Source organism: Leucoraja erinacea, chromosome 14 (genome assembly GCF_028641065.1).
Source record: "Leucoraja erinacea ecotype New England chromosome 14, Leri_hhj_1, whole genome shotgun sequence".
Classification (NCBI taxonomy): Eukaryota; Metazoa; Chordata; class Chondrichthyes; order Rajiformes; family Rajidae; genus Leucoraja; species Leucoraja erinaceus.
In genome coordinates, this window is record NC_073390.1 from 12,876,077 (window position 1) to 12,900,475 (window position 24,399).

General features: G+C 42.7%; 1 protein-coding gene across 1 annotated transcript in view; it reads right to left on the reverse strand.

Annotated features, from left to right (window-relative positions):
• The window catches only part of irs1 (insulin receptor substrate 1), a 55,896-nt gene extending 50,445 nt beyond the window's left edge, over positions 1-5,451 (reverse strand). The window contains exon 1 of the mRNA XM_055645619.1: positions 1,769-5,451. Within this exon, the coding sequence (XP_055501594.1) occupies positions 1,769-5,042 (3,274 nt within the window). The 5' untranslated portion in view covers positions 5,043-5,451. The remainder of the gene's footprint in view (positions 1-1,768) is intronic.
• Between the last annotated feature and the right edge of the window lie 18,948 nt (positions 5,452-24,399).

The window sequence follows — 24,399 nt, forward strand, 5'->3', positions numbered from 1 at the left end:
AACTATTTCTTTTCGCAGACAATGCTGTTTATGAATGCATTATCATCTCTGCAACATGACCAGAGAAAATCCATATTTTTGTGCCCTTGAAAAGTTGAAGCAATCGACTGCAGGCATTTACTATACATATTCTGCAGCACAATACATCGCCTTTTCTGTTTAAGAGCGAATAAAACAGTAATGGTACAGTTGCATGAAAATATTCTCTGCTTGCTACTTTCCACATCATGTATTTAAATTATAATCATAATTGCAAATAAGCCAATGAATTGCATATTTGAAGGTACCCGATTCTTCCTTTGCTCTCTCCATCTTCACATCCCAGACACCAGTACTAATTCCTAGCAGAAGACATTCAACTACCTCAGCGCTATTCTGCTCGTACTTCGTAAACATGTACAATACAGAATTTACCAACTCACTCCCCCACCACCCCAAACTATTTGTAGAATGGTCTGCATCACCCCACATTTTAGCATTATACACTAGGCTTCTTCACAATTAACAAGCTGTCTTGCAAAATGTAGTATACTTATACTTCACAAAAATATAATTTGGAAATTTTACAGAAAATATGATTTACTCTACAAGAACTTCAACTCTGACCCTGATTCCTGTTTTCAATGATACATTCTTGAAAACTTTCCTGCCCCTTCAGGCACTGCATCAGAACACATGGATTCAGGAAATTATTCTTAATTCACATTTGTTGAACTAACAGAAGACTTATTTTGCTAGAGAGCTGTTGCTTCAGTTGTCAAAAGGGTTAAGTGACGTGTTCTTGTGGTGAAGTAACTGTCTGCCAAACCATGAAGGCAGCTCAGTGGCTCCACAGATTTCTTCAAAATATTCAATAAATGTTGCAGCCATTTCACTATTTTTATAAGCATGATATAAGGAAAGCTACAAGGTTCTACTGTGTTCATGCCAAGTCACAGGAAGTGACGCTTGGATCCAGTGCGTATTACATTCTAATTGTCAATATCTTTTGAAGCTTCGCACATGAACTCAGCAGTGCTGTTCTTGTATCATAATTGATAAGCTAAGTACAACCAATCTCACAATGTTGCTCCCGGTTCAAGCTGGGGATTCCATAATACAAACTCTCACTGGAATTGCCCGATTCAAAACCAGCTCTTACTGAGCAATAAAAATTCCATAAACAGACCTAACTGGGAAAATGTATATACTTCTCAATTGCAAAACATTTTGTGCAACCAAGGCAACTAATTCTTGAGGTTCAGGTGTATCTTCTTCAGCTCAGAAGACTTGTACACATACAAGTATAAATCTTAGCTCTTGGGAGAAATGTTTTCTGCCACATTTAACATTTACAGAACTGCTTTATTATTTGTTCAAGAACTAGATGGTGCCCCACATGTATTGACAGATAATAAAGTAAATAATTTCTGTGCCAGTTTTCAAATATATAACTATAATTTCCAAACCAGAAGTTGATGTGGAAATTTTCATACAAGCCAAACTGAGATATTACCCAAGGACTTCCCCATTTAAATTAGATACTATTTCCACAGTATGATGCAAAATATCAACAAGAATAATAAATGAGTCAACCAAGATTTAAAATAAAGCAATTTACAGAAAGATTAATCTATTTTTTAAAATAACATCTTTTGTAGTTATCTTCAAACATTTCAATCAACAAGCAAAATCTATTCTGTCCTAAGCAAAATGCACCCAAAACTGCAAAAGCATCGTTAAAGAGGTGAAATATAAGCAACTATTAGAATTCACGTGGTGCCTTTACCTTCCCTTTCTGCAGGCTTGCTTATTTCATCTGGCTTCTGGAAGTTGATGCTTGCATACGAATTCAGATCATCATCATTACCATTACCACCAGAGGTACTTCCTTGAAGTTGATGAGGGGTTACGTGTTGAGAGGCGGGCCATTCTTTGTTAAAATCATTTATCAAGTCTAAATCAATGTAGTTCATACCGTTTTTACAATCATTCTGCACTGTTACATCCTCTGACTGATCTTTGGAACTTGAAGCCAGAGAATCTCCTGGTTTGTTAAGCCACACATTCTCAAAAGACACCGAACTATGTCGTTTAATATGGTCAACATAAGACAGTGTCATGCCAGCTACACTGGCTGTGGAAGTGAAAGTCTCTGAACTATGTCTTCTTCTACCTTGGGGATCAACACGGATAACTTTGGCACCTTGGTTCCGATTAGGGACAAGATTAAGCACAGTAAAGGCACTCCTCCCTGAAATTTGGTCCATCAGGGGACCAGGTACTACATCAGAAATAGCATTCAGTGAGCCCTCTTCTGCTCGAGGTAGAACAGAAATAGAAGGTGTTACACCTCCACCAACCGTCATCTCAGCATAGTTACTCAATGAAGGTTCCAGTAAATCTGAGGTGGCAACTAGCTGCATGGTAACATAATCACAACTTCCCTGTCCTCTATCCTTTCTGCAAGTGCTAGAAGCACAGCTGGCTGCAGACTTGATGTCCACTGAAGATTTCGATGTGTAAGAAAACTTGGATGCATCAGTTCTTAAATTCATATTCATGTATTCTGACATTGGTGGCCTTTGTCGAACAGGATTTCCCACAACTGACGAAGGCTTGACAAGGGACAATGAGCTAGAAGAAAAAGTTTTGTCACTGAATTCAATATTTACATACTCCCCTGGACTTTTTGGCTCTGGTGGAAGTGGATGCTCTCGTGCTCTGGGCAGTGTACTTGCTTTAGTGTTATCAAGCGAAAGCCTGGTAGGCCGTACAAGTTTACTTTTCATTGGCACATACAATTCGTTTTTAACAGGATTAACTGCATGATGCCCACCATCTTGACCCCCTAAACTATCACTGCTTGTAGATGAAGAGGAATCGTCTGCATATAAAAGACGACTCGAGTTTACAGCAATTCGTAAAGGGGACTCCTCGCTTTTTCGGTGAACGTGTTTAAAGGAACGAGGCAGTGAGAAATATGAACAAACAGGTTTATGAGATTCTTCAACTGGATTGAAGAAGCAGTCTGGTGGTGTGCTGGTGGTTGAACAGCTCGCAGGAGACATATTTATGTAGTCATTAACGGATAATTTTCCCTCATTACTTTCAACAGATAACTTAGAACTCCCTCCATTGGTCCATATCTTTCCATAGTTCACATTTTCTGGTGAGCAGCTACCACTGGGCGACATCATCATGTAACCATCTTTTCGAGAGTGTTGGCGTGGATTAATAATCTGCTGTGGAGCAGAAACACTTTTGGGGCTCATTGGCATGTAGTCACTTTTATTGGGCACAGGGGCCACTCCTGGTGACATTGGCATATATCCATCATCCATCTGGCTGAAACGCCTGCCTTCGCCCAGCTGGAGGTCTAAACATTCCTCGGGGTATGAATGAGTAGGTACAAAAGCAGAATTTTTACATGTGGTTATGTGACCACCAGGATAACACGGTGTCATCTCTGTATATTCCTCAAAGGAAACGGTGGAAGATTGAGAAGGAGTCTTTTGGTGCATCACTGTGGGTGGCGAAGTGCCTGACGAGTGAGCTCTCTTCCTAAATCCTTTATCCGAATCTGCATCTTCTGATTTAGTAGGAGTCCACCTTTGGGTACCCCTGCTCTGACAACTTGGAACCAGATTAGAATGTTTCCCCATATAGATATAATTATTTAACTCTTGTTCCTCCCTTGCAGGAGGAGTGTGTCCCAAAGAATCCGGAGTGACGCTTCTGTAGGAGTTCCTGAAATCACACGGACTGGATCCGTATTCATCCGATGAAATAAATCCCCCATCGCTCGGCGATCCAGAGATGGAAGCGCTGGATCGCCTGGGGAAAAGGCTGTCGGAAGTGGATCCGTGGCCACTGGTGCTGCTTGACGATAAACTGACCGGGCTTGTGGCCGACGGTGAATAATGGGTCGAGGGCATGGGGATAGACCTGCTGTGATTGAGAGGAGGGTGCAGCCTGCAGCCGCCCCGGTGGCGCTGGGAGTGGGTCCTGGCGGCGCTGGGACTGACGGGGCTGCCGTCCACCGAAGCCGGTCTCGACATGGTACCCTCGCCGTCGCTGGAGGCTCGCACACGGAACGAGTGATGCTTGCCGGCGGCCGGTGATGTGGCCGTGATGCTCTCGGTGCGCGACCGGCGGCTCAAGCCCACCTGGCTGGGCGGCGGGTTGTTGAGATGCCGCCTGAGGGGCACCGAGATGGGGTTGGTGCTGGACGATGACTGGCTCTTACTGCGCGGCCGGAACTCCTCACTCATGGCTTTCATGGCCTCCAGGATGGTTTCGTGCATGTTCTGCGCCACCACCGAATCGTCCACTTGCATCCAGAACTCACCGGGACCCGTCACCGCCGACCTTCCCACCTCGATGAAGAAGAAATTCTCCGAGTGGCCGCAGCGTCGGATATTCATGAGCTGCAACACCACGGCCGCCGCCTCCGAGTTCAGCTTCACCAGGCTGATGGTCTTGCTGGTCAGGCACAGCCGGTAGATGCCCACCAGGTTCTTGGTGTGCCCCAGACCTTTAGGCTTCAGCACCACTTGCCACACTTCTTTGAAAGCCGGCCCGGGGCTGACCTCGCCGTAGTTGTCCTCGATGGTGGCCGAGCCCCCCGGGTGAGCGGCCGAGCCGGCGGCACAGTCCCGGTCCCGCTCGTCGCCGGCCAGCTTGCCCTTGTTGTGCAGATCCAGCAACGCCTGGTACCAGCTGTCCTGCTCGCTCTCGCAGTCGGCGGCCATGGCCAAGTACTCGTCCTTGGTGTAGAGGGCCACCAGGTACTTGTTCTTGGAGTCGGCCCTCTTGTTGATGTTGAAGCAGCTGTCCAGGTGCACCGAGCGCTTCGGCGCGCCCGCCTTGTGCCTCCATTTCTTCTCGTTCTCGTAATAGTCCAGCCGGGCCGGGCCCAACTCGCTGGGTGCCCGCAGCACGAAGAACCTCTTGTGCATGCTCTTGGGCTTCCTCAAGTAGCCCACTTTCCTCACGTCGGAGAAGCCGTCGGAGCCTCCGGCGGTGGCGGCGGGCGAGGTGGGCTCGGGCGGACTCGCCATTGCTCGGAGCCCCCGGCCAGCCGGGCCGGCCGGACGCGCAGTCAGGATTCAGCAAATAAATTAAAAAGAATTACAAGCAGCGTGCGGGCCGGCAGGCAGGCAGGAGGACGGAGGGGAGGGGAGGGAGGGGAGGGAGAGAGTAAACGACTGATCTCTCCCCACAACGCAAAAATAAAACACCTCCAGCCACTCGGGATCACTTTCCTCACGGCTTTCTTGTTCCTTTTTTTTCCTCTTTCCCCTTTCACTCTCTCCCCTTTTTCCCTCCTCTCACTTTTCAATTAAACTTAAAATGATGATGATTATTGTTTTTTCGCCTGAGAGAGAGAGAGAGAGAGGGGAAACCACCACAACAAGCGCGCAGCCCGCCCGATGCGAGTGACCCCTCCTCCCTCCTTACCCCCCTCTCTGCGCGTTCCCGCGGCGGGCGGGCGGGCGGGCGGGCGCGCGGCGATTGACAACACGACTTTTGAATCGGGAGGGCGCGCTCTCGCTCCCGCTCCCGCCGCGGTGCTGGGAGAGGAGGGGAGGGGCGGGGGCGCGCGGCGGCGGCGGCTCCTTCCCCCGTGCGCGCGCTCGCGCCCAGCCAACCGCCTGCCCGCGCGCCGCCCCGCCTCCCTCCCCCTGCCCCTTGTTTACGTTCTATTTCGGAATGTTGTAGCCTCCCTCCTCCTTACGCGGGTAAGATACCAATCATCCCCCCAAAGGGGTTACACACTCACACACACTCACTCGATCACTTCGCCGTCTCCTCCTCGCAAACCTCCCCTCCCCAACAAAGCTCATTCTGCAGCCGCCCCCCACCTTCCCCAACCCTCCCTCCCTCCCCTCCCTCTGGCTCGCCGGACGCGTAACGTAGTAAGGTGCAGCCGCCATTCATTACTATTGATATTTGCCGCGGCCAAAAGCAGGCCTCGCAATTGCAAATTAATGGTGTATTTCCCTTCCTCTGTCCTTGCAAGAAAGTGATATGTAGCAAATTCAAGACCATTTGCGTGATCTGGCAGAAAATACCAAGCCACATGCAGCTGTAAACGGAATCTACATACGATTTCAATAGTACAATCTTTTAATTCACCACATGGGACAATGCAGTTTATTTCGTTAATGACATTTATCTCGAAAATTGTGCCTATTTAAACCTTTGGAGAAATAGCAAAACTGCAAGTTTGTGATGCAGAACTGCGGGGTTTTCGATTCAAATCTCAACCTCCGCATTCTTCTCTGCATTGCACGTTACCCCAGGTGCCGTCGCAATGTTCTTGCCGTTTTCAAAGAAAAACAACACGTTGCCTCGTATTTTTTGTTCCGCAATTACAACTGCCATCATCACGAAGCCACATGAAAAAAAAGGCAAACGAATGTGTTCGCAAAAATAATTAAATGACAGTCCTCCTTTGATTGGGGAAAGGGATTCAATTGTATAAATTAATTGATTCACAATGCTTTATAAATGAAAAAGCCATAAATACAACGATGTAGGGAGCACAGACTCAGCATGTTTAGTAGGTCCGTGAATCGTAAACAACATATGAGCTGACAGACAGGAATCCCTGGTTTATTCTCTTTGAAGGCCAACGAAAGAGGGACACTGTTTACATCGAGCTGATAAAGTGATAATTTAAAACTTTCTGATAAACAATTTGTATATTTTGTTAAGTTTCAGCTTTTAAAAATGAAACAAATATCACCGCTTAATAAATCTCTTGCTACATTTTCATTGGTGACTGAATCCAGCTTAAACAAAACACGTTGTTTAGAGAATATAATTTCAGCCCGTTTCCATTTTGCGGCTTTTGAAGTGTTACTTTCAATGATACTGCTGTTGAGATGCCTTGTTAGCAGGCTGGCACCACGATACTGCCACCTACTGAGTGCCATGGAATATCCAGCCTGGGAGGAAACAACAGACACTATAGGTACTTGGGGTGATTGCTAGAATACAAATAAGACAAATGTCATGATTCCATATTTAGCTTTATTATTGTCCCGTTTACCAAGGTACAGTGAAAAGCTTTGTTTTGCATGTTATACAATCAAATCAGATAATACATAAATATAACCAAGCCAAACGCAAGTACAATAGGTAGAGCAAAGGGAAAGATACTGAGTGCAGAATATAGTTCTCAACATTGTAGTGCACCAGTTCCAGAGACAAAGTTCAATGTCACACAGTGGATTACAGATGAATTGGATAGTGCCCTAGCTTATGGAAGGACCATAACAGGGAAAATAGCTGGAGCCCATATCCTAAATCATAAAGATATGTTAACTGAACACATTCTAAAATCATTGGAGTTTTTGTAATTGAAATTAATGGCACACTACACATAAGTTAGTGTTCACACCACACCCAATCTGAGCATGAAATGTGCTCAAACTATTTTTAAAGGATATGTTTATTATTGTCACGTATATAGAGGAACAGCAAAAAGCTTTGATTGCATGTTATCCAATCAGATCAGATAATAAATACAATAACATTAAACTCAAGTACAATAGGTAGACCAAAGTGGAAAATACAGAGTGCAGAATAATGTTCTCATCATTGCAGCGCAACAGTTCCACAGACAAAATCCAATGTCCACAATAGGCTAGAGGTGAATTGGACAGCACCCTAGCTTATGAAAGGACCATTCAGAAGCCTGATAACAGAGGAGAAGAAGCTGTTCCTGAGTCTGGTGGGGTGCGCTTTCATATTTCTGTACCTTTTGCCCAATGGGAGCAGGGAAATATTTGGAATGAGTTTGATCGGACAAGTCTTAGATTATATTTGTTGCTTTTCTGATGTAGCATGAAATACAGATGGAGTCAATGGTGTGGGGTCCGGTCTGTGTGATTGACTGGGCCACATCTACAACTCTCTGAAACTTTTGCAGTCTTGGGCAGAGCTGTTCCCAAATCAAGCTGTGAAGCAACCCGCTTTCCATGGTACATCTGTAGAGGTTTGTAAGTTTCCTCAGTCTCCTAAGGAAGTGGAAGCATTGGTGTGCCTTTTTGGCTGTCACGTCAATGTTGTTGGTCTATGACAGATCGTGAGTAATATTAACACCAAGAAACTTGAAGCTCTCAACCCTTTCAACATAAACACCATGGAGCTCATGGGTGCCATGGGTCAAGGAGAATATCACCATCATCTCTGAGCAATTATTGACGGCAAGTAAGTGCTTCTATAACCAGAATTATATTCATTGGTTGAGGATGAAACTAGGAAAATGGACAAGGGAGAGCCAGTGGATGTAGTGTACCTGGACTTTGATAAGGTCCCACATAGGAGAATAGTGGGCAAAATTAGAACACATGGTATAAGGGGGTAGGGTACTGACATGGATAGAAAATTGGTTGGCAGACAGGAAACAAAGAGTAGGGATTAATGGACCCCTTTCGGAATGGCAGGCAGTGACTAGTGGGGTGCCCCAAGGCTCGGTGCTTGGGCCGCACCTATTTACCATATACATTAATGATTTAGATGAAGGGATTAAAAGAAACATTAGCAAATTTGCAGATGACATAAAGCTGGGTGGCAGTGTGAACTGAGGAGCATGCTATGAGGATGCAGGGTGACTTGGACAGGTTGGGTGAGTGGGCAGATGCATGGCAGATGCAGTTTAATGTGGATAAATGTGAGGTTATCCACTTTGGTGGCAAGAACAGGAAGGCAGATAATTATCTGAATGGTGTCAAGTTAGGAAAAGGGGAAGTACAACGAGATCTGGGTGTCCTTGTACATCAGTCACTGGAAGTAAGCAAGCAGGTACAGCACACAGTGAAGAAAGCTAATGGCATGTTGGCCATCATAACAAGAGGAGTTGAGTATAGGAGCAAAGAGGCCCTTCTGCAGTTGTACAGGGCCCTGGTGAGACCACACCTGGAGTATTGTGTGCAGTTTTGGTCTCCAAATTTGAGGAAGGACATTCTTGCTATTGAGGGAGTGCAGCGTAGGTTAATTCCCGGGATGGCTGGACTGTCATATGTTGAAAGAATAGAACGACTGGGCTTGTATACACTGGAATTTAGAAGGACGAGAGGGTTTCTTCTTGAAAAATATAGGATCATTAAGAGATTGGGCACTAGAGGCAGGAAACATGTTCCCGATGTTGTGGGGGGTGCAGAACCAGTGGCCACAGTTTAAGAATAAGGGGTGGGCTATTTAGAACAGAGATGTGGAAAAATGTTTTCACCCAGGGAGTTGTGAATCTGTGGAATTTTCTGCCTCAGATGGCAGTGGAGGCCGATTCTCTGGATGCTTTCAAGAGAGAGTTAGATAAAGCTTTTAAAGATAGCAGAGTCAAGGGAGGTTTAAGAAAGAACTGCAGATGCTGGTAATATCGAAGGTGGACAAAAATGCCGAGGCAGCATCTATGGAGAGAAAGAATTGGCAACGTTTCGGGTCGAGACCCTTCTTCAGACAAGGGATATGGGGAGTCAAGAGATATGGGGAGAAGGCAGGAAAGGGGTACTAATTGTGGATGATCAGCCATGATCACAGTGAATGGCGGTGCTGGCTCAAAGGGCCGAATGGCCTTTTCCTGCACCCATTGTCTATTGTCTATTATGAAAGTGCATTAAAAATAACTTTCCACCTGTAATTGCGGCATGGTGGCGCAGCGGTAGAGTTGCTGCCTTACAGCGAATGCAGCGCCGGAGACCCGGGTTCGATCCCGACTACAGGTGCTGGCTGTACAGAGTTTGTACGTTCTCCCCATGACCTGCGTGGGTTTTCTCCGAGATCTTCGGTTTCCTCCCACACTCCAAAGACGTACAGGTATGTAGGTTAATTGGCTTGGTAAATGTTAAAAAAAAATTGTCCCCAGTATGTGTAGGATAGTGTTAATATGCGGGGATCGCTGGTCGGCGCGGACCCGGTGGGCCGAAGAGCCTGTTTCCGTGCTGCATCTCCAAACTAAACTAAATAAAACTAAAGTAAACTAAACCTCAGTCCAGTAGAACCAAAGATTAGTTTGCTCCAATCTTTGGTTGTACTGCATTTGTTCTCCACATCTTCTCTGCATAAAAATTGAATGCAGATCCAATTCTCACACAGAGCATTGATGGAAATCATTAAATACAATGATTTCTAAAAGAAAATAAATACTGTGAGACAAATACAGTCAAATTAATGGCACACAAATCATGTTAGAGATAAAATCTTTGACAGAATTCATTTTAAGCTGAGTTACAAATAATCATCAATTTTATTTATGATGCTGAAAAGATTGCACTGCAGACTTTAATGTGAATTAATTGTCGGTTTAAATTCCAAATCTGGTTTTCTGACAATCTGTTTCCAAAAATACAATCAAGCTTGGAGAGTAACATACCACAAATGAAGAGATTCAGCAAAACACAATTGACCTTTGACGAGTAATTTGTGTAAATACATTTTGTAGAAATATCTATATTTAGGAGGAGTTTGAAATTTATGAATACATGGTTCAGCACAATGAATCAAAAAAGGAACAAAAGTTGTTTTGTCCTAGAGTGATCATCAGTGAGAACTAGAACAATGCATAAGTAGTAGTAGTAGTGAAGTTGGAGATGGTAGATGGTATCAAACAGGAAATTAGAAATGCGTGCGACAAAGGCAAAACAGTTATAATGGGTGACTTCAATCTACATATAGATTGGGTGAATCAAATTGGCAGGGGTGCTGAGGAAGAGGATTTCTTGGAATGTATGCGGGATAGTTATCTAATCTAAATCAACATGTAGAGGAACCAACGAGAGAGCAGGCTATTTTAGACTGGGTATTGAGTAATGAGGAAGTGTTAGTTAGCAGTCTTGTTGTACGTGCCCCCTTGGGCAAGAGTGACCATAATATGGTTGAGTTCTTCATTAGGATGGAGAGTGACATTGTTAATTCAGAAACAATGGCTCTGAACTTAAAGAAAGGTAACTTTGAGGGTATGAGACATGAATTGGCCAAGATTGACTGGCAATTAATTCTAAAAGGGTTGACGGTGGATATGCAATGGAAGACATTTAAAGACTGCATGAATGAACTACAAAAATTGTTCATCCCAGTTTGGCAAAAGAATAAATCAGGGAAGGTAGTGCATCCATGGACAACAAGGGAAATCAGGGATAGTATCAAAGCGAAGGATGATGCATACAAATTAGCCAGAAAAAGCAGCATACCAGAGGACTGGGGGAAATTCAGAGACCAGCAGAGGAGGACCAAGGGCTTAATTAGGAGAGGAAAAATAGATTATGAAAGAAAACTGGCAGGGAACATAAAAACTGACTGCAAATGTTTTTATAGATATGTGAAAAGAAAGAGATTAGTTAAAACAAATGTAGGTCCCTTGCAGTCAAAACAGGTGAGTTGATCATGGGGAACAAGGATATGGTGGACCAATTGAATAACTACTTTGGTTCCGTCTTCACTAAGGAAGACATAAATAATCTGCCGGAAATAGCAGGGGACCGCGGGTCAAAGGAGTTGGAGGAATTGAGTGAAATCCAGGTTAGCCGGGAAGTGGTGTTGGGTAAATTGAATGGATTAAAGGCCGATAAATCGCCAGGGCCAGATAGGCTGCATCCCAGAGTACTTAAGGAAGTAGCTCCAGAAATAGTGGATGCATTAGTAATAATCTTTCAAAACTCTTTAGATTCTGGAGTAGTTCCTGAGGATTGGCGGGTAGCAAACGTAACCCCACTTTTTAAGAAGGGAGGGAGAGAGAAAACGGGGAATTACAGACCAGTTAGTCTAACATCGGTAGTGGGGAAACTGCTAGAGTCAGTTATTAAAGATGGGATAGCAGCACATTTGGAAAGTGGTGAAATCATTGGACAAAGTCAGCATGGATTTACGAAAGGTAAATCAAGTCTGACGAATCTGATAGAATTTTTCGAGGATGTAACTAGTAGCGTGGATAGGGGAGAACCAGTGGATGTGGTGTATCTGGACTTCCAGAAAGCTTTCGACAAGGTCCCACATAAGAGATTAGTATACAAACTTAAAGCACATGGCATTGGGGGTTCAGTATTGATGTGGATAGAGAACTGGCAGGCAAACAGGAAGCAAAGAGTAGGAGTAAACGGGTCCTTTTCACAATGGTGGGCAGTGACTAGTGGGGTACCACAAGGTTCAGTGCTGGGACCCCAGCTATTTACAATATATATTAATGATCTGGATGAGGGAATTGAAGGCAATATCTCCAAGTTTGCGGATGACACTAAGCTGGGGGGGCAGTGTTAGCTGTGAGGAGGATGCTAGGAGACTGCAAGGTGACTTGGATAGGCTGGGTGAGTGGGCAAATGTTTGGAAGATTCAGTATAATGTGGATAAATGTGAGGTTATCCATTTTGGTGGCAAAAACAGGAAAGCAGACTATTATCTAAATGGTGGCCGATTAGGAAAAGGGGAGATGCAGTGAGACCTGGGTGTCATGGTACACCAGTCATTGAAAGTAGGCATGCAGGTGCAGCAGGCAGTGAAGAAAGCGAATGGTATGTTAGCTTTCATAGCAAAAGGATATGAGTATAGGAGCAGGGAGGTTCTACTGCAGTTGTACAGGGTCTTGGTGAGACCATACCTGGAGTATTGCGTACAGTTTTGGTCTCCAAATCTGAGGAAGGACATTATTGCCATAGAGGGAGTGCAGAGAAGGTTCACCAGACTGATTCCTGGGATGTCAGGACTGTCTTATGAAGAAAGACTGGATAGACTTAGTTTATACTCTCTAGAATTTAGGAGATTGAGAGGGGATCTTATAGAAACTTACAAAATTCTTAAGGGGTTGGACAGGCTAGATGCAGGAAGATTGTTCCCGATGTTGGGGAAGTCCAGGACAAGGGTCACAGCTTAAGGATAAGGGGGAAATCCTTTAAAACCGAGATGAGAAAAACTCTTTTCACACAGAGAGTGGTGAATCTCTGGAACTCTCTGCCACAGAGGGTAGTTGAGGCCAGTTCATTGGCTATATTTAAGAGGGAGTTAGATGTGGCCTTGTGGCTAAGGGGATCAGGGGGTATGGAGAGAAGGCAGGTATGGGATACTGAGTTGGATGATCAGCCATGATCATATTGAATGGCGGTGCAGGCTCGAAGGGCCGAATGGCCTACTCCTGCACCTAATTTCTATGTTTCTATGTTAAAAAATGGGTTGTAAATTACAAGCAATAATCAAGAAATTAGTTTGATTACTCAATGGAATCAAGCTGAAAATTGTTTTTTAATGTTTAGCAATGTAGTTAGTTGTTACTCCAAACAATGTCTGAAATGGGCATTTCATATTTTATGTATTTTTGCCAGAAGTATATTGCAGAAGATTATAATGGCATTGCATAAAAAATGGGATTAATATAGGGTTAGTGTAAATAAGTGATTGATGGTCAAAGGACCTGTTTTGGTGTTGTATTTCCTCTCTGTGACGTCTTTTTTGCTAATTTGCTAATGTCAAAATAATACAGAGAAAATTTAATTCGTACACCACCAGGTTTTTAAAAGACATTTGGACAGGTATATGGACAGGAAAGGTGGGACTAGTGTACATGGCGTGTCTTGGTTGGCATGTGCAAGTTGGGCCAAATGGCCTGCTTCCGTGCTGTATCACTCTATGACCATCAGCAGTAACCGCCTATGTGGCTCGCAAAGGATCTTATAATAAAGCACAATAAAGTACGAGAGAAAAATATGCAGTCCAATATGCAAAATAGTTCCTGAAGTTTATAGTTAATGAAACAATTGCTCATTTTTATTTTACAAGGAAACTACATTTGGTCAGATGAACCCAGAATGAACAATGAGAGATGCTACTTGGAAGTGGCACAGTTTCACCAGCAATCCCTAACCTGCTGGTCTATTCCAGCACTTTGTGTCTCTTTTTTTAAACCAGCTCCTTGTGTCTACATTTTACACTCACTCCAAAATCTCCTCAAACTATGCTTACTTTGAAGTTCTCCTATTTCTGAAAGGAGTTCTATGAGACCCTCTCTCACTGCTTCCCCTCTGTGATTCCTGTTGTTCTTCTGCTCTTTGACTTTGTTCTGACCCAGACACGCTACTACAACCACATGTGTTTCTCCTCCAATTTCTACTACAAACATTCTGAAGAACAATCCCAACCCTAAATGTCACCTATCCACATTTTCCATAGATGCCAACACAAAGTGCTGGAGTTACTCAACAGGTAAGGCAGTTTGGATAGTTGACATCTCAGGTCAGGACGTCCCTTAAGTGTCACCAAGCCATGTTTTTCAGATATGCTCCCTGACCTGTTGAGTTACCCCACCACTTTATGTCTCATTTTGTAAACCAGCATATGCAGTTCCTTGTTTCTATTTCTTTATAAATGCTACCTGACCCACTGAGTTACTCCAGCACCACATGTGTCCCTTCAAGAACTTTCTCTCACTTAGGACAAAGGACAAAGGACATTTATTGTCACATACACCAATGGTACAGTGAAATTTGAGTTACCATGCAGCACACAAATAAGATAAACACAACACTATAGAATTTAATATAAAACATAAAAACATCCCCCCACAGCGGAATCAACGTTTCCCAATGCGTAGTTGTCATCAAAATGGTTTGTTTGTTGATATTACTGGGTCTTGGGTAAAGTAGTGATGTTGAAAAGAATGGTTATGGTTTTTGATTTTAGAATAACTGGATGTGTTCAGTCAATTTGGTAATTGTTTTAATTATCCAGCAGATTTAGTGAGGTGATTTCCACAATACCAAGATTACAAGATAAATGATATCAATTTATTATGAAAGACAAAGACCAAAATAGTATAGCTTTTTTCATAATTGCATATATAATTCTAAATAGGTTGAGTCTAAATAGGTTTAGCCTAAATAGGTTTAGACTGACTCAACATTCACGCTCTCACCTCTAAAATTGAAGGTCATAGGGTTACCTCACACTCCAAGATGTATTTGAAATTTTTCGAGATGTATTTCAAAAGATGAAATTGAAACGGAGCATCCAGCTTTTGAAGCCGACATAAAATTTCCACAGGGAGTATTTGTAGGAAAGTAGGAGTAACCTTCAATGTTCAGTTCAACATTTATCATCCAAACAAGATCAAAAACAAATTAACACACCAGCTATCTCATGGCTCTCCCCGTTGGATTGCAACCTTGTCGTGGTCGGGGAGATTGTGTGTCTCAGTGACCCCTAGAGCTATGCCAGCGGGAGATTCGTCTCCTGTTAGGGTCTCCCATGCTGGACAGGTCGCAGGGTAGAGGCGAGCCGAAGAGCGATCCACTGGTCCTCCAGGTTGGAGGTTGAGCAATGGGCTAACAACCCTATCTCGTAAAACAATTATGTTACAGAAACAGCAACTGAAGGAATCAACAAGGACCTTCGCTACTGCCTTACATGCCAGGAGGCATAATAGGCAGTAAGTTAGTAAGTATCTCATGGCTATATCTATGGGACTTTGCTGTTAGGCTTACCAACAAGTGAACTCCATATGAGCAATCTAATGACCATGAATTGCTTCAAGACATCTCAAGGGCTTGGGAATGTAGTGCACATGCAAGTCAATTTTATCTTTTTCTCCCTTCCTTTGTTTCCTAATATTTATTGCTTTTTTTTCTTGTTATTCTTATTTTCCCTCTTCATATTTTCCAGAAGATAGACACAAAAGGCTGTAGTAACCCAGCGGGATAGACAGCATCTCTGGAGAGAAGGAATGGGTGACGTTTCGGGTCGAGACCCTTCTTCATACTGGTTACGAATAAGGGAAACGAGAGATATAGACGATGATGTAGAGAGATAAAGAACAATGAAAGAAAGATATGCAAAAAAGTAACGATGAAAAGGGAACAGGCGATTGTTAGCTGTTTGTTGGATGAAAATGAGAAGCTCGTGCGACTTGGGTGGGGAGGGATGTAGAGAGAGGGAATGCCGGGGCTACCCGCTTAGAGAAATCAAAAATCATACCACTGAGCTGGAAGCTGCCCAATATAAATATGAAAATCATTCTTTTCCAGTATATGTGGAGGTCATGAATGATGTTCCAAAACACATATCTGATAATGTACCAAAGGATGATTTTTGGAAAATATTTTCACTAGTTCTACTTCAAGAACTCGTGCCAGCAAACCTTGCCCACAATATATAATCCCTCCTCCCTTTCATCACTAAGGCAACTTATTTCCTCTTCCAGAACACCCCGCTCCATTTTTACCTCATCCCCCGTCCTTTATCCATGCCATCACCACTCAGTCTGACCCTTCAACAATTTGTCATCTCATATCCTATTTTAGTGGTCTGAGAAACGACTACTGGAATTTTCAACAGATCTTTATTCAAAAGTTCGATATCCAGTATACAGGTTCTCCAGACACGTCTGCCCACAACGGTGGTCAGCGCTGAACTAACGCGCGCAAGTGAAAAACCGCGCGAAACAAGCAGCCCCTCCCGAGTCACGTGACCGCGGCTTCCGAACGCCGGGGTTTGATATATGCGTGCGCTAGCAGGCACCGCTACACTATACACAATAAGGTCTGAAGAAGGGTTTTGGCCCGAAACGTTGCCTATTTCCTTCGCTCCATAGATGCTGCTGCACCCGCTGAGTTTCTCCAGCTTTTTTGTGCACCTTCGATTCTCCAGCATCTGCAGTTCCTTCTTAAACACAATAAGATCTGACTGGTTAAAACCTCAGCCACACATATTATTTTCTGCATCATACTGTAGCCTGCTGTAATTTTCCCATCAACCAGCACCATCTCTAAGTCTCAGCGAGTTAACCTCAGTGAGTTAAATGTAAAATAATTTTCAAATTCCTGCAAGATCTTGTTCTAGCCTATTTCTGAAACCTCCTTTATCCCCTCCGAAACCTTCTATTCTTAGTCGAATTTTCAGTCACTCCTAATTTTCTCACTAAGTTTCAACATCTTTTTTTTTACCCCCTTTTAAAGAGCCCAATGATGATTTTATGTGTTAGTTCATAAAATAATACAAATTATTATCATTGTGCCATGTGCATTAGAACCGACAAGTAGTCAGACTCTTAGAGCGGTACCAAATCAGTGCCACGTTGTCTGTGGTGCTATGTTGCAGGTGAAATATTAAATTGAGACACCGTTTTATCTTCTCAGTGAACTTAAAAAATCTCATGGCTAGATTTTAAAGAAATGCAGGGAATCCTTAATTATGTATTTCTCCGGCAATGTCTTTAAAAACTATTTACCAAGTTATTAATCTCCCAGTTCACTAGTTTTAACATTAGCAAATCGTGTAAAATTTTCAGTTCCCACATGATAATTTGTCAAAAGTTTTCTTTTTGACTGTCCACTTCAAATATACTATTTATTCCTCTTCTGCCGCTCCCACCCACATAAAATGAGAAAACAAACTTGACCAACTCTACGTCAACAGCTAAGTCCAGAACTCATAAATTCAGAGGATAAGGCTGCAATCCAGAAAGCCAACAGAGAGTGCTTTTAAAGGCAGGACCTCTGCAAAACAGCACAGAACTGTTTTGAAAGGAAGGTCTCATGGAACCTATGACGGAATCACAGAGACGACTGGTGAGAGTCTAAAAATACTGGAGTCCTGAATATAGAGGTACCAACCTGACTGACTGGCAAGAGCAACTTAAGCAATGGACTAAGCATAACAAATAATGTGACAAGAGATACCCCTGTGGGTGATGCTGACATTGCCCAACTTCCAATGATGCAGAAACTGGATCTAAAAACAATGTTCAATGTGACAGAAAATACTCTCAATAGGATTGCGTCAGGCAATAATCGGATGTCTTGAGCAGCGGTAAAGAAGTTCGTGAGTAAAGTCCAAAGATTTCAGGGTGCCATCCAGAAAGAAAGTGACTAACACTACAATATGGAAAAGTATAAATATATTTACCCTACGTCACAACTCTGTAGACAATTTCCACATATTATATTTGGAATGGTCAAAGTTTGGACAGGCAATAAATAGTTAGCACAGATCTATAAAAAATATTTCATATGCATTAGAATATTAGTATGAAATGAAAACGAACATTGGATTCCTCAAGCCTTTCTCATGCAAAATATAATTTTGAAATATAAATCCTTTTTTGGCACATTTGAGTTATTAACGTGTTTGAATAATCACAAACAAAACTTAAAATAATAGAACATGTGGTCATTCTCCCATGATTAAAGATGGTAATTGCTTATATTGTCGGTACAAACCTTAAAGACTATCATATTTGAATAGTTTGATCAATATCTAAAAAAAAACATCAGTATGTTATCCAGTATTGATTGAAAATTATCACATCACCCAACTAGCTATGGAAAATGTAATAAGATCTTTTAAGATTGCCTTTACTTAGATTGGAATCTTTCAAGCTTTGTAAATTCTCCTTTGAAAGATTACTGCTTAAGGAAAAATGGGGCTAATTTAAGAAGGAATTACTCCAGCACTTTGTGTTTTAGAAACATAGAAACATAGAAAGTAGGTGCGAGAGCAGACCACCAGGTCCATCGAGCCCGCACCGCCATTCGCTCATGGCTGAACACTAAACAGACACACTTACCCACAAACAGTAGACACAAGACACAGAACACAAGACACTACCCTCCCCTTTATACCGCTATCACCCCTCTCCACCCCAAGAACCTCGTGATCTCCTGGGGGAGGCAAAAAAACGGATAAAAACCCAGGTCCAATTCGGGAAAAAAATCCGGGAAATTCCTCTCCGACCCCAATCTAGGCGATCGACACTTGTCCAGGAGATCACTCAGGTCTTACTATACTAACCATACCTAGGTCCATATCCCTGCCCTCTCCCCGTAGCCCCTTATCCCCTTGGCAGCTAAAAAACCATCTATTTTAGTCTTAAATATATTTAAAGTTTCTGCTTCCACTGCTCCCTGGGGCAGTGAATTCCATAAATTAACCACCCTCTGGGTGAAGAAGTTCTTCCTCATCTCAGTTTTAAAAGAGCCCCCCCTTATTCTGCAACTATGTCCCCTAGTTCTAGTTTCCCCGATCATTGGGAACATCCTCGGTGCATCCACCCGATCAAGGCCCCTCACGATCTTATATGTTTCAATGAGATCGCCTCTCATTCTTCTAAACTCCAAAGAGTAGAGTTCCAGCCTACTTAACCTTTCCTCATATGTCAATCCCCTCATTGCAGGAATTAATCTTGTAAACCTTCGCTGCACTGCCTCCAGGGCTAGTACATCCTTTCTTAAATATGGACCCCAGAACTGTACACAGTATTCCAAATGTGGTCTCACTAATACTGTGTACAGCTGCAGCAAGACCTCCGTGTTTTTATACTCAATCCCCCTAGCAATAAAGGCCAAAACTCCATTGGCCTTCCTGATTGCTTGCTGCACCTGCATACTAACTTTCAGTGATTCATGTACTAATACCCCTAGATCCCTTTGCGTTGCATTACAACGCAGCTCCTCCTCATTTAGAAAATAACTTGCCCTATCATTTTTTTTCCCAAAGTGAATGACTTCACATTTATTAGTATTAAATTTCATCTGCCAAGTTGTTGCCCACTCACCTAGCTTATCTATATCCTTTTGCAGACTCTTCCTATCCTCCTCATCCCCTACTTTTCCTCCCATTTTTGTATCGTCCGCAAATTTTGATATATTACACTTGGTTCCCTCCTCCAAATCATTTATATAAATTGTGAACAACTGGGGTCCCAGCACCGACCCTTGCGGAACCCCGCTAGTTACCGGTTGCCATCCCGAGTATGAACCATTTATCCCCACTCTCTGCTTCCTATTTGTTAGCCAATCCTCTACCCATGCTAATATATTACCCCCAATCCCATAATTTTTTATTTTTAGCAATAGTCTCTTATGTGGCACCTTGTCAAAAGCCTTTTGGAAGTCCAAGTATACCACATCCACCGGTTTCCCTTTATCCCCCCGGGTTGTTACTTCCTCAAAGAATTCGAGCAGATTCGTTAAACAGGACTTCCCCTTCACAAAACCATGTTGGTTCTGTCCGATGAAGTCATGTTTATCCAAGTGCCCCGTTAGTGTTTCTTTAATAATTGTCTCTAACATTTTACCCACCACCGATGTTAGACTAACCGGTCTATAGTTACCCGCCTTCTGTTTACTTCCTTTTTTAAATATAGGTGTTACATTGGCCATTTTCCAATCCACTGGGACCGTTCCTGCCTCCAGGGAGTTTTGGAAAATTATCACCAATGCATCCACAATCCCCACCGCTATCTCCCTCAAGACCCTTGGATGTAATCCATCAGGCCCAGGGGATTTATCCTCCTTCAGTCTCATTAATTTCCCTAATACCACCTCCTTGGTGATCTTAATAGTATTTAGCTCCTCCATTCCTACCGCCCCCTGTTTATCCAGCGTTGGAATATTTTGTTTTAGTAAATTAGCAACTGCAGTTCCTTGTGTCCGTTTCTGCCATGGCTCCTGATCTTAGCAGGAGAAGCAAAAATAGGTTCTTTATGCAGGCCTGTAGTAAATGGCAGTGGCCCTTTATGATCACCATATTTAGACTCATTCCTAAATCTCCGTATTCTTCTGAGTGACTCTATTGACTTAAGATAGGTCCGTCTAGAGTGCAAAGAAGTTTAGGTTAGATTGGAATTCCCAGAAGAGCAGCAAAACTGAAAAGGTCATTTACACAAGGTACTTTGGTTGGCCAAGCACCTGGTTCTACAGGGAGTGGAAGGGTTAAAATTCCCACTCACCTCTCTCTTGAATATCGCATATCATAACTACATAAATCAGTTGTGTGAGTAATCAAACTCATTCTGATAAATGGGACATTCCCTTCTCAGGTGGGACATTAACCATTTAGAACACGAGGAAGGCTGTTCCCACCAGTGTCCCTCTCGGCATCAGCCCCCACAGCTAACATCATGACAATGGATGATCTGGTGGAGTTTCTCATTGATGTTTCTGCGATTCTTTGCCCCAAGAACCATTCCAGCTTCATTTTCAAATTAGTCACATCTTCCGTTGAGCTATGATCTTTCAAGAGAGAAATTACATTGTGTTCAGCAATAAACTGTGTCTGCGGTTATTAACAAAGAATTCCCTTTAAGAGAAAATATGATATACAGTCCTGGGCTCAACCAATATGCACGGGAGTTGGCTTCTCAGTTTTAAAGTGAAAACAACAATTATGTCTATTTATCTTTTAAATGTGATCTTAAATCAAAGTCTTGTATCTGGTGAGTATAGTGTCTAGTGACAGTGTGGAAAATGAGCAATGTTGTTTTCATCAGTGCCCTTATCTCCACCTGTCCTTTAATTAACGTCATTATAATGGATTAACTGGTCAGTATCACATTGCTGTTCGTGGGATTTTACCGTATGCAAATTTGGTGCCATGTGACCCAAATACTGCAAGTATTTCTTTAACTGCACAGTGTTTTGAGATGTGTAGGAAGGAACTACAGATGCTGGTTTAAACCGAAGTTAAACACAAAAAGCTGGAGTAACTCAGTGGTATAGGCAGCATCTCTGGAGGGAAGGAATGTGTGATGTTTCGGTCAAGACCCTTCTTCAGATCAGTGTTTTGAGACATTATGGAGTAGTGAAAGGTTCTAAAGAAATTTAAGTCATTGTACTTTCATTTCTTTATTTCTTTCTTTTTACATATTTAAATTCCAAGCTGTTTCATCAATGGCACCCTGTTTTAACCGTACAAGATATTGACATTCCCAAAGAAAGCTTTAGGATAAAAACACACATGATACCCACCTTTTAAATTGGGACAGCGTGGATGACTTGATTCACTCTTAAAATAAAGTTGAATTGAAGTTAATAGAACAGGCGGAGCAGTCAAAACAATGCAAGATAGGAGATCAGAAAGATTCCTGTCTCCACATCAACCCACAACCATAGCTCCCTGACCAAGGGAGGTACATCAGTCTAGTATTTAGTTGCTTCTAATTTATGGTATGTTTTTCTTAACAGTGCGATGCTTTGGCATTTTCTGTGCTTTTCCTTTACCCTAAGGCGTTCAGCAGTGCTACACAATATATCTGCCAGCAGTGCGTAAGGGGTTAGGAACAGGTGTGTGAGTTAATACCACTCCCTTCTGTGGGAAAGTGCCTAGCTTACACTTTCCCACCTCCTTTTGAAAAACAACCATGAATTACAAAATATCTACATGCAGGCAACTGGGAACCATGACATGGTACATCGGAATGAAAAAACATAGGATTGTCATGCTGGTATTAGATGTGGGTTACCCATCTTTGTGCAATTATTGTAAACAGCATGGTGCGCTTTATGATCATGAGATAAGACAGTAGTTATGATAAGAATTCAGTATTTGCTCTTCAGTATCAGTGGAAGAGGTTAGCAGGCATATGCTGTTATTGTAAAGTCAGGCATAAATAATATTCTGTTCACAATATTTTGTTCTGCAGAATGTAAAAAATCACATCCCAGTTGAAGAATAGTAAGGCTGAGAGGTAGCTTCATTCAAGTAGTGGGAGATGGTTTATTTGTCAAAGGTGCCATTTATATTTGTCATTTTTTTTCTCAGGTTAACTTTGAAGAGCTCCTGACTTTATTTGCAGAAGTGTAGTGGGACTCTGACATGCTGGACTGTTTCTCAATCAACACCTCAAACAAAAATTACCTTGTCTTTTATGTCATGACTTTCTGCAGATCCCTGACGTGTGCAGATTGGTTTCAGCGACACAGTGACTTATGCCCCTGTCCCACTTAGGAAACCTGAACGGAAATCTCTGGAGACTTTGCGCCCCACCCAAGGTTTCCGTGCGGTTCCCGAAGGTTGCAGGTGGTTGCCGGTGGTTGCCGGAGGTTGCAGGTAGTGGAAGCAGGTAGGGAGACTGACAAAAACCTCCGGGAACCGCACGGAAACCTTGGGTGGGGCGCAAAGTCTCCAGAGGTTTCTGTTCATGTTTCCTAAGTGGGACAGGGGCATTACAATGAAAACCTTTTCCATTTCAGCCAATGGCATAACCTACAGATTGATAATTTTTCTTTTTTTGAGAATTGAAATGGATACAAAAATCTGATTATGTGCAACGATTTGGCCTAGCCATTAGCACATCTACTTGCTTTGAGCTGTACAACATTATCTGCCACTGTCCCTACCTTGCCTTCTCTCCATCTCGACCAAAGATCTTTCTCCAAATTTCCTTCGCTCCAATCATGCACTAATTAGTTTAGAATCAAATGTCAGGTTTTTGTTTTGCAATCGGATCAAAGGATGAAAAGTAACAGAAACACGTGCATCTGATATTTACCCTTGATATTTTTGAAAGGCAGCAGACACATGTGGCTGAAAGGCATTCTGCCCTTCCTGTACTGATAACTTCTTTAAAGGATGCTCCAATATGAAAATCATGGAAACTTTATTTTCTCTTTCTCTCTCTCTCTAAAGTTTACATAAGGTGAGGCGACATGAGCTGTTGGGAACCCAAATTTACACACTTCATGGCAAACCATATCAAATAATAAAGCTAACAAGAACACGATGAAAAATCTCAGCTTACCTGGCCAGGAATATGGCCCTTTTTAAGTGAAGAGTCAAGATTTGAGTCAAGAGTGTTTAATTGTCGTAAGTGCCGACATTGGAACAATTAAATTAATACTTGCAGCAGCATAAGAGGCAATACACATAGATAATATATAATAAACAATAAATCAATAACCACAATTCCAGTGCAAAATTCCCAAAGTCTTTAGTGCTTCCAAAGACAATCCATAGGGATTTATGTGTAGGGTTCAATAGCTTGATGACTGTTGGAAAGAAGCTATTCTTGAAGGCTGGTGGTCACGGTTTTCAGATTCCTATACCACCTTCCTGGTAGAAGTGAAATGAAATGTGGCCATGGTGGTGTGGGTCTCTGATGACATTGCATGCTGCTTCTTTGAGAGAGTGCCTCCTATCATAATGCCATAAGCATTAAAGCAAAACATCTCAATTCCTCCTCCTTGTGTCCTGCCATTCTCCAGCCACTGACCATTTCTTCTATTGGATGAAGGTCATTTCCCAACTTTTGGTTGTCCTCCACCTGCAACTCATTTCTCATCTCCCCTGGAACCAACGCCCAGCTACCAAACATTGCTGCTCCCCTCCAACCACGTTGCCCCATAGAAAATAGCTTGTAACATTGAAAGCGACAGCAAGCCATAGTTTCAGAATAGTTATATTAAACCGTTGATAGGCAGGGGGCAAAGAACCTCTGATATGAATCAATTGAAATGTGTTTTTGGTAGCACATATTTAAAATTTAATAGGGTGCAGGAACGGCAATTGATTTCACACTTTGGTGATGTTACCAGTCAATAATCCAAAGGAGGACCTGATGCATGGAGCTGATGCAAGGGCCTGAGGTCCTGATGCATGCAGCTGATGTAATGAGAAAGGGAGTGGGGGCAGCTTTCTCACAGAGTGCTATACAAC